The 13,074-nt window shown below is 44.6% G+C and overlaps 1 protein-coding gene across 8 annotated transcripts in view; it reads right to left on the bottom strand.

Moving 5' to 3' along the window:
* Positions 1-8,075, bottom strand: part of LOC148509393 (inositol polyphosphate-5-phosphatase A-like) — a 72,130-nt gene extending 64,055 nt beyond the window's left edge. For 3 of the 8 annotated variants that reach the window (XM_088443432.1, XM_088443438.1, XM_088443439.1), the window contains exons 1-2: positions 7,598-7,742; positions 6,906-6,977 (exon numbers count right to left, since the gene is read on the bottom strand). In XM_088443432.1, the coding sequence (XP_088299558.1) occupies positions 6,906-6,962 (57 nt within the window). In that variant the 5' untranslated portion in view covers positions 6,963-6,977; positions 7,598-7,742. Of the gene's footprint in view, positions 1-6,905; positions 7,512-7,561; positions 7,743-7,822 lie in introns of those variants that run through there. The other 5 variants (XM_088443437.1, XM_088443435.1, XM_088443434.1 and 2 more) reach the window with 5 other exon arrangements.
* Between the last annotated feature and the right edge of the window lie 4,999 nt (positions 8,076-13,074).

Genomic DNA, 13,074 nt, shown 5'->3' with positions numbered 1-13,074 from the left:
TAAGAACTGAAATTAGTTTGATATCTGCAAACACCGACCTCTGAATATGCCACAATTCCGTCTCCATGCCCAGAGCCATAGCAGCCACATCTGTGATGTCACCAAGACAGAGCCGACCAGGAAGTTGAGCCCCAAGCATGTCCTAAGGATATGTGATACCCCATAAGGATATCATTTATGTGGACTTTTATGTACTGCCCTGTGTTGGGAAATGTTCTGGATCTGCAGTGAGGAGAGACTCTAGGACCCAGGAGCAGCCAACTGTGAGCAGTATTACACAGCTCGGGAGTCGGGATTGAAAGTAAAGCCAAGGAGGAGAGAGAGGAGCGTGACAGGAGCCATAGTGTGTGCTGGAGAGTGCTGTGACTGAGGGCACAGAGAGCAGGGATCAGCAGCTGATCGGAGTGACTGTGATGAGGAGACCCCCTTCCATGTAAGGCAGCAGGACAAGAGAATCTGACAAGACACAGATCTATTGAAGCTGCTGCAGCCCAAAGGAGAGGAGAGAGTGTGCATGCTGCAAAGACAAGTGCTGGCAACTGGACAGGTACCCCAAGCATTACAGCACATGTCACATGAGAAGCACCACAGTAAAGACCGAGATCAGTCAGCACATAGAAGTCTGTCATCTCAGGGCAGCCAGCATACTGCTGTACAGTGAGAGAAGCCTGCAGCAGGATATACAGCAGTAGTGTATAACACAGAATTGTGCAGTGACCCCCACGGTTGCTGCTATTTCCTATGTGGCTAAAGGACCTCTGTGACATATCCACCACTTGACCGCTGCAGGAGGCTGGACCGCTTCTGCGTTACCAACCACTAGGGCATAGAGGGGAAATAAATATTTGTGGCGAGCCACCGAGCCCGAAGCGCGGCGAGCGCGAGCCCGCGAGGGGACACTTTTTGTCCCCCGTTAGCATTCCCGCCCCTCCCCCTTTCAGGCCGGGTCACGTGGGTGTGACGTCACAGGTCCATCAGCCTTGTATAGTCTAGACCTAACCATGACGCCACAGGCAGAGACAGTGACGCCATTTTGGATATCAGTAATACAGTTCAGTGTCATCTATAAAGTCTGTGCACCAACGAAAGGCTGTACAGTGAATGCTGAGTACTCCCAGGGACATTGTGCTCTCTATTGAATTTATAGTTGAACCATTTGAGATTCTGCCAACTACAACTGCAACTTGTTATATTTAGTTTAATCACCTCTAACACAGAGGGAGCAGGTTGGCATTCATCTGTTTAGTCTGAGGTTTTATTAGAAGTATACAGTATGTATAGAGTGAATCTAAGCTTATTAATGTGATATCCTATATGTGTACCTTTAACATGCAACAATATTGCATGTTCTAATGTTCATTTAGAATTGTCCTAGTAGAAAAGTGATCCAGAGTAATAAACCCCCATTTCTTTATATTGGTCTGGTCTCTGTGCTGGGTTCTGGGGGGTCTCCTGTCTCTCTGCTATGAAAGGAGGAGCCTGAAAGAGGAACTGCACTGATCCACGCCCAAGCAGGTTCCAGAAGAAAAGCAGGTACGATCCACTCAGTGACATCCCACCAAATTGGGGGTGTTACAGATACGCAGGGCAGCTCTTCAGCGGATCTGCAGGCTAAAGGGTGCCATTCCATCCATCCTGCAAGCTAAATACTGGTGCCACGTGGCAACAACAGTGCAACCCCTTCAACCTTGTGCCTTTGGCGGTGAGACCGCTCACATACGCCTACTTACAGCCCAGTCCAAGCCCATGGAACATCTTGTGCGAACAACATTGTGGCTCGTTACACCTATTTAGCTGCAAATGGAAATGCCTCTAAGGAGCATGCCCGCAGAGATACGTATGTACACACCAGGCACGTTTAGTGTGGAAATTGCAGATGCAGTCGTTTTGAGTGGAACTCTGGATCAGGTCCTAGATGCATGTTGATCGTTGTCATCATGCTCTCAGTTAAATTCTAGATGCCTAGAGTAGTGCTTATACGGTTCCACTACTAGACAGAGTGAAGGAGAGGTATCGGCGCTGGTCAGGAACACTCTGGTAATACCATCTCCTGGTGACAATCTGCAAGATATAGGTCGCTTTCTACTTGGCACATTTGGAAGCATACTCATCCTCACATTCACTGAGGCACAAAGGCTCCTTATCCAGCCTGTAATATAGCTTGAAATTTATACATGGCAGATCCACCAAATAGAATTTCAGAGACTGATTGTGCAGGAACTTGTGCATTTCCTTTCCACCTTTGGTCTCTCTTGCGCAGGTGGCAAGCATCTCAGGCTTCCACGTTTACTGCAAGGAAGCTATTGCTCATCTCCTATTATTTAGTCATTATAATGTAAGATTACACTATCACAATATATTCTAATCACTGATAAGTAGGACGGATTTCTGGCAGCGGTTCCCGTAACCATTACCTGGTGGCGTGACTTTACACTTATATTCCCACTAACTGGGGCTGGGGATACTGCCAGGATCGGAGAGGGTCATCATGAAATACACTTGTCATTTAATAGGTCAATTACCACTTTTCTGGAAACAAGTTAAATATTGTTTGTAACAAGTTACACGGGTCTTATCAGGCTGAAATCTATAATCTGCCAGGAGTTGTTTTCCTTGTAAGAGAATGTAGTTATACAGCTCCATTAAAATGTGAGAGATTAAAACTAGTTGGATATGTTTTTTGTCTCGTTGCTAGTTTTCAACACATTTATAGGCGTTTTTAAAGTTTACACATCCCGATTATCCGCTACTCTACTATTCTAAATACTATGGTGCACAGCCTGAGAAATGGGATGTGGTTATCAGACCGGCAGGCGGCATGCCGCCGGTTTGAATCCCGATGCTGCAAGCCTGACACAGGATTTAACATAGGCTTACATACTGATTCCTGAGAAATCCCAGGTAAATGAGATGTCCCTCAAAAGTTAAGTAACCTGGTCATCAGGAGTTGCTCATTTCCCCTCATTCCTTCATTTTTTACCTTGCCAACTGCTCAAACCCTTTTTTTGCCAGCTTGCAACCCTACCATTTACAAGACGGGCACAACCCAGTTCCTTAGCAAGAGAGATCAACACCCTCGATTATGACCACCGTGAGTTTTAAAATACGGAATTTAAATGTAAATGGAATTGAACATACCATAAGAGAACAATGGTGCTAAAATATCTGAAACCACAAAAAGCTCATGTACTGCTTCTCCAGGAAACCCACTTTATACAGACAGACTCAAGCCTAGTAAGTAAGGCATCGCACCAGGTGTTCTATGCATAAGAACAAAGGGGAGACAATGGATTGGATCTGTGTTGCACAGCTCATGGAGACACCTCTAATACAGGTCAGCATGAAGGATGTATTATGCTTGTGGGCAAGGTGAACTTAATACCGAGCATGATATCATCAGTATATGCCCATAAAAGGGAGCCTTTCTTGAAAATAGTTTTATGAAACTCTCTTGAGTCCCCATGGGGCGGATTATGATTAGTGGAGTACTCAAATCAGTACTTCATCCCAACTTAGAACGTTCCCGGACCACTCAATTTGCATTTGAAGCATGTAAAGCACCTAGTCTGGTCTGCCTGCTTGTGCACCACGTTCTCTATGACGCTTGGAGGGTTTTGCTCACAGCAGACAAAAGATTAACTCACTATTCAGTGACACATACTTTATACTTGTGCTTGGATTAGCTCTTCATTATCAGAGCTCCACATCAGTCGTATAAAGAAACAAAACATTGGTTTGTTCATGCCCTAACAGAGTTCCATGAATACAATAGACCCTTGTACACTGAGCCTATGATCAGATAGGAAGCTCACACACAGTGACTATAAGAGGAATGCTCAACAGTTTAAAGGACAGGGGAGAAAAGGGCCTTGAAGCACCAAAACTCTGAGTGCGGTGGCCACTGCATCAGTGGCAACCGATACAAAAAAGGTCCTAGCTGTCAGGGGGCATCACAACCGACTGCTATACAACAGAGTGGCCAAATGCCCTCCACTGGCTGCAACAGAAATCTTATTACAGCAGCGACAAGCAGGACTCTCTTTTGACTGAATATCTGATTAATAAGCAAACACGAAGCAGAACCATATTACTGAAACACTAGGCAGAGCACCTGAATCACAACCCCAGGGTAATGCTCACTGCTTCCGGGACTACTATGACAGGTACAGTCAGCAGGATGTCTCCCTCTCCCCCAGTCAGCTCGGTGACCAAATAATTACTTACCATGGTGTAATTTCCAAGGTTTATCAAAAGGTGTAATCAGACATTCCGTATATTAACAGGTATGTATACAGCGCCAGCCTTTTCCATTAGGCTTTACAAATGGGAACAAAACAGTAGTAAAAGGGTAATAACAGACAGAGAGGTAAGAGGGCCTTGCTCGCAAGCTCGCAATCTATATTATTAGATCCAGGGGAGTCTTTAGAGAGGAGGGGGTCTGTGTGCACTCCCCGTGCGGGGCCCCCTCATCTCTTCCCGATGGCCGGCAGCCGACTGACGCGGTTAGCCAGCCACTTGAGCCTTAGTAGACTCTGGGCACTAGAGTGTGCCCGGAGTCTACTGCGCATGCACAGAACGCCAAAAAATGGCAGCAGCGACCATTTTCCGGTGTTCTGAGCAGCGCTGGCGCCAGAGGCGGGACCACGGACAGGTATGTTTACAATAATATGGACCCGGGGGCCCGTGTGCCCTGCACACACTGCACCCATTATAGATACACCACTGACGAGATCACCCATGAGGAACTCAATCATGTGATCGCATCACTAAGAGCGCTGCAGCTCCAGGTCCCGACAGTGATTCGCTATAAAACACTTGTGTCGTTAATCTCCTACATTTACTAATAATGAAATGGGGAATAATATAACTTAATAATGAATGATAATCTAGGATCACCAGCAATGCCTGATAACAATATAACTAGCAGGATAATTGGGGTGACCTAAATAAACAGGGTTGCGTCAAATCTACATCTTCTGAACATGATGAACTATGAAAATAATAACTAACGATATATTGAACCTTTATGCTCCTAGAATATACAGATCGCATGTGGAGATCCGAAATATAATGTTCATAATACTACAGAGGACGTTTTAGTGATGTTATCCATAGAGATTGATATTGCACTCATGAACTTTAGGACTAAGAAGTAAGTAACTTCTGTCAAACGAATGGGAGCAACTAACCAATATGACATCTTATCAGCTAAGGCCCACTTAGCTTTAAAGTTTAAATAGTTCCTTTGTTGTACACTATGTAGACAAAAGTGATTGGACACCCCCCGCGCAATGCCCACTAATGTGGCGGTTTCAACGAACACTTGGTAGGGAGGCCCATGCACTTGCAGCTCTATGGAAACAACAAATGTGTTTATCAGGACGACAATGCGACCTGTCATGTTGCCAGGGGGACCCTGGCCTGGTATACAGAACATTCAGTAATCCGGATGGACTGGCCAGCTCAGAGTCCAGATCTTAACCCCAATGAGAACCTCTGGGACGAATTGGAGTGATGGGTGCAGTCTAGGCTGACTCAACCTTCTTCAGTGTCACAGTTGGTCACTGTACTTAAGGCGGAATGGTACAAAACATACCGTCTGCTTTTGGCCAGGAACTTGTGGACAGTTTGCCAAGAACGGTGTCTGCAGTAATCACTGCACGTGATGGACGTACACAGTACTGACCTCAATAACATCTCGTTGATCTGTTTGCTGTCAGTGTCCATTCACTTTTGTCTACATAGTGTAGGATTGTCCTCTTCCCTTGATAAAGAATAACAGTGAAACGCACGTCGATGTGTTTGACTAAATAGCACTGATAACTAGGCAATGGCAGATTTTACCTAAGGCCTGAAGCCCCCATAGTAACAATCCGCCACCCGCATGGACTGCCTAGCAGTGGCATTCCATTGGAAGTACTCTGTGCTAATCACAGTCGAACAGGCAGTCCCAGAGAGAGGTGTATTTTCCCCCCTGGGGCTGTCAGTCCAGACTGCAGTTAGCAGAGAAAGCGAGTCCAATGTGAAGCACTCCTCTGCTATTATGGCTGTCCTTACTGGCTCTTTGGGGCTGCAGCCGAAGCAGTCACTAGATGCCGGCCAGTTTGCCAATTTGTGTGCATACAACAGCATTGCGATACTGCACATGCGCATAATTACATACACCCCCCGGCCAGACAGGTAAGGAGCCGCTGCTGTAACTAGGGAATACTGTCAGCAAGACTGTGAATATTTACTAAATGTGTGATTAAGTAGGAATCAGGGGCGTAACTAGCCAGGGTCTTCTGCAGCCCACCGGAAAGAGATCTCACAGTACCAGAGTCTGCACATGCAACAATTATTTGTTGGACTCTTATTGGTGCCCAAATCCCATTGATTTAAATTAGTACATTTATCAAATCATTATGCCCCATTATATGATGTATGCATCCTTAATAAAACAAAGTACAAAATATAAACAAACTGGGTTACTGATGAAAAAACTTCAATGATCAAATATAAATTTATATTCGCTCCGGTCCTAAAATTAGTGCTAAAATGACTGAGGGTAATAATTAAAACACGTGAGCTTAATACATTTGTGTTTTGTAAATAAGCAGCACAACACAGATATTTGACAGGCATTGAACAAGCAAGGTTCAGGGTTTAGGTTTTGTGCTAAAACCAGTAAATTAGCATCAACATAACATTTGACTATTTCCAAGGCAGCCGGAATATGCAAAGGAGTGTGGTGGGAAGTGACGAGGCACTGAATGGTGAAATGAGGATTGAGAAGCAGTGGTATATGTTACATAGAGAATGATTGGCCATGAACAAAATGTGTTTTAGTAGTAGTAGATGGAAATATAAATTGGTGGTTATGAGAGATAACAAGTAGAAAGATGTAGGTCTTGGTTCATACTCACCTCATCAGACATAGAGCCAATATTGGATGTGATGAGAAGGACTCCTGGACTCTCCATGAGTTAGATCACAGACTGCGAGGTACAGGATACACAAATACAATGAGACCGAGACTGTGTGGCACAGGGACAAAAATACAATGAGACCGAGACTGCGAGGCACAGGGACAGAAATACAATGAGACCGAGACTGGGAGGCACAGGGACAGAAATACAATGAGACCGAGACTGCGAGGCACAGGGACAGAAATACAATGAGACAGAGACTGAACTGAGGCACATGGACAGAAATACAATGAGACAGAGACTGAGCCACAGGGACAGAAATAAAATGAGAGACTGTGAGGCACAGGGAACAGAAATACAATGAGACTGCAAGGACAAAATTTAAAGAAAACAAAATAGAGAAGAGCAGGGGCACAGACACATTAAGACCCAAGCTGTAACAGGAAATATAGAATAAAAGATCTGGAATGATGGGCACAGGGGCAGGATAATGACAGAGCAGTGAAAAGTATATAGGACAGAAAAGTGGACACCACAATCATATATCAGAAGGAATAGCCAGGTGTCACAGACAGCTAGAGGCAGAGGAACCAGCAGAGACTGACAGAGGTTTATAACCAGAGGACACAGGTAAATCGTATGCAAAGCATTACATGGGAGGCACACCACTGGCATTTGGAGGAATTAACCTGTCTGGATCCCTTGCAGGATACTCATTAATCCTGACTGTATCAACAACGTGATTTACTGCTGTCTAGAAACCCCAGGATCTGACTGTCTGTCTGTATTTATCTCTGCTGTTTTTTTCTAATCCATTGATCTCCCTCCTTCCTGGCTCAGGTCACAGGTGTGTCTGTCAGACCCCTCCTCCCTCCCACTGATCAGATGTCACATACAGCACCTGTCCCACCCACCAAAACACATTTCAGAGAGTCCTGGTTCCGGTCCCTGCCGTGTCCTCCACAGCCTGCCAGCTCTTCTCTTCCCTGTGTCCTTGTTACCTGGGGGGAGTCTTTCTGTCACCGAGTGTCAAGTTACAAGTAGTAGGAAACTGAAATTCTACTTTGCATGTTCCATTTCCAAACCACTACTACAGTCTTCCCCTTATTACATTTCCTCTGGAGCAGCCCCAATGCCTTGCATATAACCTATGCTGCAGCAGCAGCAGAAATTTATGTTATCCTTACACGGTTATGTTTGTACTGCACTTCCCTTTAGCTATTGCCCAATATGTGCTTGTGTGTACTTTCCACTAACTCAGTGTAAGCGTTAGCTGAGAAACCAGACCCCAGCAGCCCCATTGTGGCCTAGGCAGAAATGCTTTGTGATGTCAGCACTAGTTTGCTGCATGGGCTGCAGAGCTGGGAGTCCTGGGCAGGGTAATGACACTACTCATGGTCCAGAGAGTCGGAACATCTCAGCTGTACTGGAGATGGCGCTGCCTGAATGTAGTCACCTCACTCCTGGACAGCAGTCAAAGAAAAGTGGGATTACCACCATGTCCACAGCACAGATTAGTGTGAGCAGTCGCTGGGGACAAACAAACCCTCCAAACCCCAACAACAGACAATCCCGCAGCAGGGCTCAAGCTAAGCACCGCGAACCTGCCACCCGCCTATCAGCCTCGTCTCCGCGGATGTCTATGAAATCCAGACGCTGTGCTCCATACTCTAAAAGAAAGGCGACGTTTGCCCAGGACAGCCGGCCACCATCTGGGGGGACCCGAAGGTCACCAAGTGCCCACAAACAACAATCCCGTATCCATTCCAACAAACGTGTGCTGGATCACAAAGCACCGGGTAACAAGACTTCTTCCCAGCCATACTCCAAAGACACACACACAGGAATCAGAGGGAACAAGAAATCTAGAAAACACCCTTCCCGATCCAGAGCTGGACCCATGAAGGCGCCAAATGGCAGCAGCAGCGCACCTAGTAATGCCCCAAATGCCCCCAGACGCACCATAAACAGAAATAGACAGAAACCAACAGAGCGGCTCCATCAGATCACAAGAAGAGCAGAAGGGAATAGGGACGAGCATATGGTGGAGACGAGGGACAAGCATGTGGAGACCAGGTATCTGACAGTTACAATACAAACTACTAGAGAGACTGTGCCGGTACCTCTACCCGCTACCAGCCAGGGGACTGCCCCTCCCTGGGGGTTTGGGTTTCTCATACCTTTGCTAAACATCAACTGGAACATGACCAAGCCCCAAGTTCCATCTAACTTCACCTGGAAGCTAGAATCGTCCCCCTCGGGGAAACCATAACACTAACCCCGATCCCAATGTAGATGGGCTAGGGATGATTTCAGTGGCTATTCATTTCTGCTAAACTAATAAATAAGATGAGCATGATAATTGCATAATTGTGTTTTTGAAATCAAGCCGTAAAAAAAAGTACATTAATAGTAATACAGTCATGACATATTTCCCATATTTAAAAACAGACTTTGTAAAGCTCCCACAGGTTATTGTCCTCAGATATTGACATTTAATAGTTATAAAGGAGCTGTTTTATGGTTTGTTTCCTATGAGTTGCATCATCTTCTAACGTCCTGCAGGGGGAGCAGTGTGTGGCAAAGAATGACTTTCATTGCTGCTTGTATGCAATAGGTGCACATTAAAAGTAATAATTTACTAACAATTTCAAAATATAAATACATCATTTTCTCAAGCCAGGTAACAGATGCAGAGTAATTCTAGGGGTTATGCAGCACACAATGAAGGCAGTGCACTGAAATAAAAAAAAAAAATCACTACTTTAAACAGTAATCCTATATGAATTAGTTTTTATTTCTTACATAAATCACTGTTGCAGGCTAAAAGAAATTTGGCATTTACCATGATCACTTCTATCACCCTGGTATGATTAGAGTGAGCATAGCCGCTACCCAGGGTATTGTGACACCAGAGCTTATGTTGCTCGGGTAACAGTGTGAAAATGAATATTGGGCATTTACAAATAAAGGTTAAATGGTACTAGGTATAGTACTGCTGTAATATTTTTGTGTGGTTTACATAGTTATATATGTGGTGTTTATGCCATAACGTATGACTGTTGAATAAGACAGAGCTTACATTACAATATATACACTTAAGTGTGTCAGGGCCACAGTAATGGTACTCGGGGTGTTAAAGCATTTGAGGGACAGCAGAGAAGTGACCTATAGTTAGTGCTCTTGCTCTCGGAAGAATAGAAAAGGAATATACTCTTTCACAACATATAGTAACAATCTACTTACCAATTCTCCACTCTTGGGATGTCCCCACTCCCTGAATGTACATTGCTGACACCGTGGCTTCTGCACAAAGCTATATCTTTTCTGTCCCAGTGCAGGAGCCACCCGGATGGTTCAAATAGGTAACTACAATCGTGTTGCCCAACTGGAGTGGATTTGCCCTGCCAGTGAGACTGGAAACATCCTAAATGAACTGCCCAGTGTTCTTAAGAATGCAGTCTATGCAGATCATTCCCCAGCCTAGGAGACTGCCATATATAAGCACTACGTTCTTCTCTAGGAAGAACAATAATTGGCTTTAAGACAGTCGAGAGGCATCAATTACTACATCAGACTCCCAAATCTTCTTGTATATAAGATATGGATGATAGAGACCTGTGTCAGCATCTTTTTCCATAGTGGTTGCAAGTTTAGCCAAGTATAAAGGACCACTCTTATGACGGTCACCATTGATGCTACAAAGCCTCATTATCGGAGCCTGGAGCCTCCAAAACACTTTGGGAGAATCACAAAGCAGCAGTGGTGTCTGTATTCTTGCAGTGTGAGTTGCACATAGGCTTACACCACCTCTCTAAAGTGGCCCCTAATCATCAGGTTGTCCAGGAAGGGCCAAATCATAACACCCAAGGGGAGCTGCTATGGGGCTCAGGGCTGAGGGGGACCCACCTTCCCTGTTAAAGTTACACGTTATTTAGATTTTTCACCATTGGGTGGTACATAGGGGCTCTTACAAACTATTGCTATGAGGCCTTCAAATATCCAGTTAAACCCCTGATAACACCCTAGTGTGCCACAAATGCTGCCATTACTTTGGTGAACACCCCAGATGCACATTTAGTGCAAATGATCCTTTCACAGAGGAAACAAGAAAATATATCATGTCCTTCCCAGATGAGCACATAATCTATTAGCATCCTGGATATCTATGACCATAAAGTCTCAATTATTCCGTCACCTCCATTTCAGGAAGACACTGAGCACCTTAAGGACTGTGAGCCTGATTCAGCAAGGAACGTACGGATGCAGATGCGCGCACCCGTCTGCTCGCTGCGAGAATATGCTAATCGATGCATACGCACGGAGACCGCAGCACAAGTTGCAGACGCCCAGCCCCATACTATGCTGCCCATCTCCCTTTACTCACAGCCTGATCAGCACGCAAGATAGCACAAACATCGGTAACATCGAGAACCATCGGACTCATTAGCATAATAGTGGTTGACCTGAGCTGCTGCAGGACTTTGCCTGCTTCCTGCGTATGCCGCCACACTGCCTTAATTATGTACGCCCTTAAAACGCTGTCCAAAATGCACAGACACGCCTGCGTCTGCCCGTCCACCCCCACAAAACGGCACTTCCTGTCAATCACCTTTCTCTGGGTCTGCATTACCTCTGCACACACAGTACCCATCACAATAGCTAGTATGCGTACTGCGATGTATACGCAGAGCTAAAACATCGGCTGAGTGCGTGGGTACTCTCCTGTGCGCTCCTTACGGAATCAGACCCTGTATCCTTTGGGTGAAGAATAACTTCCTAGAAGAACAGCGTTTTGGTTCTCTCATCTTGCAGAGAAAGAGAGAGGATACTTTTATTTCTGAAATCCATATGGTACAATGTGCTGCTTGGCAATGTCAGACTAGCTGTTTATCGAAGTTTTGGCCACCGGGTGGCACTGTTAATGGCTGTATAGAGGTAATAAAGTACATTTTAAGCAGTGAAAGGTATATTTACTGTTTAATGCTCCTTTTGACAGTTGAACGTCTACTAACCCTTTTAGTTGCATATCTCTATAGCAATGGTTACATATATTCAGCTGCTCATGTAGGTTTTGGACAGTCTGACTGTTCTTGTCTGTAAATAATTATATGTAGTAATGTCGCCCAGTTTTTGTTTTTTCTTTTTATTGAACGTCACCAGTGTGTCCCCCATGAACCCCTAATATACAGAAGCACATAAATGACATTACCACTGATGCAGTCGTGTTCAGAAACCGCAGTGCTGAAATGTTCTTGCAGCGGCTTTAAACACTTTAGTGAAGAGGACAGAGGTGATGAGGGCTGGGAAATTCACTTCTGAAGCTACATACACACACAACGATTTAGTTAATGAACGATTTTAGTAAACGATTTTCTCCCTTGAAAATATGAACTAAAATCGTTTACTGAAGTTGTTCATTTACTAAATGTAATGAACGATTTTTTAGAACTACAAACGATTTTTACATATTAACTTACTGAAAATCGTTCAGTTGACAAGTCTGACTGAACTACAAACGTGAACGCGCATGAACGAAAATCGTTCATCGTTTTGACTCAGAAAGTGAACGATTTTTACAAACGATTATCGTTAAACGATATTGTTTAACGATAATCGTTCAAAAAATCGGTGTGTGTGTATGCACCTTAACAAACAAGTCTGTTTCCTGTCCTCACAAGTGCAGGGAGGAATTAACCCTTTGCAGAAACACAAGATTCCCTAATCAGACTAATGGGAGCTCTTTGTTACAGCCCACAATAAGCAATAAAATGCAATAATTAAAAAAAAATAAATCAGTATATTATAGTGACACCAATAAAACAATTGTAGCATTTAGAAAACTGTTTAAGTTTGCTATATGTACAGGCTGGAATATTATGCTAAATATGGGTTTAGAGATATTTGGTTTTCATTTATGTGATGGGTATGATAGGACGACAGTCCTAATGTCGACATGAGAATGCCGACATGGTCATGATGTCGATATTGACATTAATCATGTAGACAGCGGTGAAAAGACGACATGTTAGAATCCTTGGTGGCTCAGCGGTTACTCACCTGCTCGGGGCGGCTGCAGCGGGGCTTCCGGGTCCCATCGGTCATGTGACTGTTGCTTTCAGGTCAAATAATCCGATCCACCGATGTTCTTCTGCTAACCCTCCCC

This window comes from Taudactylus pleione, unplaced genomic scaffold, assembly GCF_031769625.1.
Source record: "Taudactylus pleione unplaced genomic scaffold, aTauple2 ptg000329l, whole genome shotgun sequence".
In the NCBI taxonomy this organism is placed as follows: Eukaryota; Metazoa; Chordata; class Amphibia; order Anura; family Myobatrachidae; genus Taudactylus; species Taudactylus pleione.
This window is presented reverse-complemented; position numbering and strand designations above follow the sequence as displayed.